Source organism: Malania oleifera, chromosome 8 (assembly GCF_029873635.1).
Source record: "Malania oleifera isolate guangnan ecotype guangnan chromosome 8, ASM2987363v1, whole genome shotgun sequence".
NCBI classification, from domain to species: Eukaryota; Viridiplantae; Streptophyta; class Magnoliopsida; order Santalales; family Ximeniaceae; genus Malania; species Malania oleifera.
Window position 1 is genome coordinate 102,419,558 of NC_080424.1, and position 4,224 is coordinate 102,423,781.

Genomic DNA, 4,224 nt, shown 5'->3' on the forward strand with positions numbered 1-4,224 from the left:
AATGACAGTTTGAAAATGGTAATTTCTTTATTGTGGAATTCCGAGATTAAAATGTGTCCAAAAACCAAAAAAAAACCTAAATGCCTGAATTCCATAGAATCGCCGACATCAACTTGTTTATGCCTTCACAATAATTGTCTTAACATAGCCCCCGAGCACATGACCGGGTGGCAAGGGCGAGGTATTACCCCAGGTTCGAATCCAATTGATGGTAAGTTGAGCGGTGTCCTGGGCTTGACTTGGAGGGGGGCCACTTGTCGGTATAACTCTGAGTTCGATTCCTGCCACTTGTGCTATATATCTAGATTTACCTCTTGCGTGATGGCTGTGAACTCGGCTGGCGCAAGCATGGGATTAGTCTTGGCAAGGGTTGACACTCAGTGAACCAAGGAAACCCGGCGTAATCAAAAAATAAAAATAAAAAAATAAAATAAAATTGTCTTAACATCTGAAATTGAACCTTTGGTGCCATTGAGGCAATCTCAAGCACCCCATTATCCACAAACATTTACCAAGAGAAGCATGAAAGCTGTGTAAAAGGAGAATGCTACATTGCTCATAGAACTATACAACAACAGGAGGCCGGAGAAACATTAATTCAACCGAGAGAAAGCAATGAATTGGCTCTATCTTTGTCCTATCAACTAATAGTTAATTATCCTCCGTCCATCATCTCGATCAATTCCTGAATCGTGCTTATTCGAAGAGTCAATCGTCATCTTTGAATTCTCTGCTCAGTTTATAAAAGTAAATAAATAAATAAACCATCATTGACACTATTTAATTTAATGCATGTATGGTATATAAGAATGAAATGGAATTGGGCAGACTAGGATCGATTTTATCACTTTTTTTCAAGTTCTCCATTCAAATTTTCATTTCATCTGTTTTCACCCCATTCCATTCCGCAAAACAAACACAGATGGAAGTTCCAACTCTCTCCCTTAAAATCAAGATTTTGATACACTAATTTTCTCATCTAGAGCATGCAGCTGGATTGTCTCTCCAGATGGTTCCAAGTAAAATACCAAACATTTGTATTTGGTATTATCATAGTTCTGCTCTAAGTTTCTAAACATAAATACAATGATAAGAATACACTTGCACAATCTCACATACACGCGCGCGCATATTCTGATTTGGTCATATCTGTCCCTTCATTCTTACGAGTTGTTTGATATGCAAGAATGGAATGAAATGCACTGAAATTGATCTGTACAATTTTACACATAAACCCTCTAATTTTTCATTCATTCCACTCTCAATATATTCCATTTCAGCGCACCAGACATCGCATTAATGTTTTGAACTGAATTAGTTCATTCCCTGGTTATTTTTTGGGGGGCTTAGATGGGTGGCCTCTTGTGATTAACTATTCATGCTTGACTATCCCTTTCCAGGTGCAGGTTAATTAGTTGTGGCTTGCCAACAGGTTACTTGTAAGAACTGGAATCCATATTATCATTTTACACGAGGAAAGTACACAGCCATGTGTTTTTCCTTTCCTAACTATTTGTTAATTCCATGCTTGCATCAAGGGTAATTAAGATAGGATATAGTGACTTGTACCTGCGATCAAGGTATCGAGGTTGAATACCACTGCCTTGACATGTGGTGCATGTCAAAGATCCAGCACCATCACAATTGATGCATCTTGACACTTCTTCCTCATCCCCACCAAGCTCCACTGTCACAGATCCAGTTCCCATGCAAAATCTGCATCTCTCTATAGAACAAGAGATAAAAAAAAGACATTCCCATCATTAAATTATAGAGAAAAGGTAAAGATTCAAAAACATCATTTAAATTAATCAAAGGTGAAGATATATCTAACCATCACATCAAGAGAATCCCTCATACACAATAGCAAAATTATGATTTTGTTGATTATTTTTATACTGATGATTAATTAAAAAGTCGAGCTTTATAGTTAAATTTGTTTAGTTGAATAACTAAACCCCCTTTTGTATTGTGATCACTTCATTGAGGATCTGCAAAAAGGAGTTACCAACAATGAAACTAGCAAGAATATCCTCTTTTCTGTATGTTCTCTCTTTCTTATGTTACAACATTCCTTTCTTTGTCAAAATATAAAGAATAATACCCTCCCCTCCCTCCCATTCTCTCCTCTTCTTCACTATGCAAAAAGCAACAAGAAAACAAGGCATTAGAAACAAAAACTCTTCCAAATGTTTACACATTGATTTTATTGTCTGACTTGGGAGCCAATGCATTAGTCCAGTATGCTTTGAGTCTTTCAACACATATAGACTACATATTTTACAAGTTACACTAGAACTCAACACTCATTAGTTAAGCAAGAATGGAATGGAATTAAATTTATAATTTGATTGCTATATGTTGTCCATTCAATTTTTCATCTCATTCCATTTTGCAAACCAAACATCAAGTCAATGCTTGAATTTTCCTATAATTGACTAGGGTGGTGTTCAAGAGCATGATTTCTAGTCTTGGATTTGGATTTGTGTGGATTTATAAGGAACAACAACAACAATGACAAACCATGCCTTTAGTCCGACTAGATTGTATATGAATCCGATTCATAATTTATTTATGCACTCATGGGCAATTTCTTTCGACAAATTTATGACTATTAAATCCTTACTCATTATCTCATTTCAAAGGTCTGCTTTTATCTCTTTTACTGCTCCTCACAATAACTAATTGAATCTTCTTCACCGGCGCACTATTTGGCCTATATTGTAGGTGCACAAATCACATGAGTCGTCCCTCCCTTATCTTATCTTCTACAGACGTTACGCGTAACTTACCGTGAATATGTCCATTCCTTAATTTATCTTTTAACGTTATACCATCCATCCATCTTAGTATTTTCATTTCAAAAGCTTTTGCTTTTTGGATATGTTGTTTTGTAGTCAACCAATATTTTGCTCCATATAACATAATTGGTCTTATTTGTACGAAACAACAATGTTGAAATTAGGGGTTAATACATCTAAATTGAAATATTAGGGATCAAATTGACAAACCTAAAAAATTAGGGACGAGAAAGTGTAACTTTTCTTTCCAGAAAATAAATGAAAACAAAATAAATACCAATAATGTAATGCGCTCTGCATCATGGCATTCCTAAGAATTGCAACCTACTTCGATGGGGGAAACCAAAAAGAGAATGACTTACGAGCTCCGGATCCATTGCAGGGGAAGCAAGGCTGAGTGTTGTCACGCTTCGCCTGCAACATAGAAAGAATATATCCCTTCACTTTACATTTCAAAAGGAAAAATACTGAATTTAGAAGTTTCTTATTTACGAAATAAAAAAAGCTGACAGCATTGCCCATCTGGATTTCAATTTACAGTTCAAAAAAGAGATAAATTTATCAAAAAAAAAAAATTAAATTAAAATCAATTCTGTACGAAATTCAAAGAAAAACTTACAGCATTGTCTATCTGGGTTTCATAGAAAACTGGAATTCCTATCCCAACAGCGACGCTTACAAGCCCCACCGATATCGCCACTATCTGCAATTCACTATCAACATTTCCCAAATTAACTTAACAGGAACAACAAGTTGAGAAAGGGATGTAGAGGATGAAACCGACCGTGTTTTGATCAAGATCCAGAGCCTTGATGCACGGATATGATGCCGCTGACCGTCGATTTCTTAGGGTTTTGTTAATGAGAGAAGAAGCAGAAGAAGAAGAGAGGTGAAGAGAGGAGTAAAGGAACGGAGAGTGAAGGCGAAGAAAGGAGGGTACAACTGACATTTCACTTACCTTTCTTCTCAATCTTTCTAGTTTTCCGGCTCCGTTTCGGGCTTCGGGGAAGCTTATGGAGATCTGAGCTTCCCCGGCGGTGGTTTTGGATATGTGGGACCGTTCTCAATATCAACCAGCTACCACACGGAGAAGTCACGTGGCACGCAGCTAGTGGTTTGTATTTATCTACACCATTCCTCGTCTCTATTTTTAGCTTTTTAAAAAAAAATTAAATTAATGATATTACTAGATTACGCATTAACTTATGACTGCGCGTACAGCTGCTCACACTCAAACTAGTCACTTTTTAACATTCTAAAAATATTTTATGTAAATAATTAAATTAAATAAAAAAAATTAATATTAATTACTTGACCATATTTGTCAACTTATAATTTATGATAGGTTGGAAGGTAAAATTAATAAAGACACATAAACTTATTTAATTAAATTATAAAATAAAAGCATAAAAATATACGGAAT

At 35.7% G+C, this 4,224-nt stretch overlaps 1 protein-coding gene across 2 annotated transcripts; it reads right to left on the reverse strand.

Annotated features, from left to right (window-relative positions):
- Positions 1-426: 426 nt before the first annotated feature.
- LOC131161403 (protein SPA, chloroplastic) lies at positions 427-3,898 on the reverse strand. Of its 2 annotated transcripts, XM_058117147.1 has the most exons (5): positions 3,586-3,898; positions 3,421-3,504; positions 3,164-3,215; positions 1,570-1,726; positions 427-730 (listed from the first exon to the last, which is right to left on the reverse strand). In XM_058117147.1, the coding sequence occupies exons 1-5, from the start codon at positions 3,748-3,750 to the stop codon at positions 709-711; spliced, it is 480 nt and encodes a 159-aa protein (XP_057973130.1). In that variant the 5' UTR covers positions 3,751-3,898; the 3' UTR covers positions 427-708. The 2 variants fall into 2 exon arrangements, with proteins under 2 accessions (XP_057973130.1, XP_057973129.1); XM_058117146.1 differs by having other exon boundaries at positions 427-1,726; positions 3,586-3,874.
- Positions 3,899-4,224: the final 326 nt, after the last annotated feature.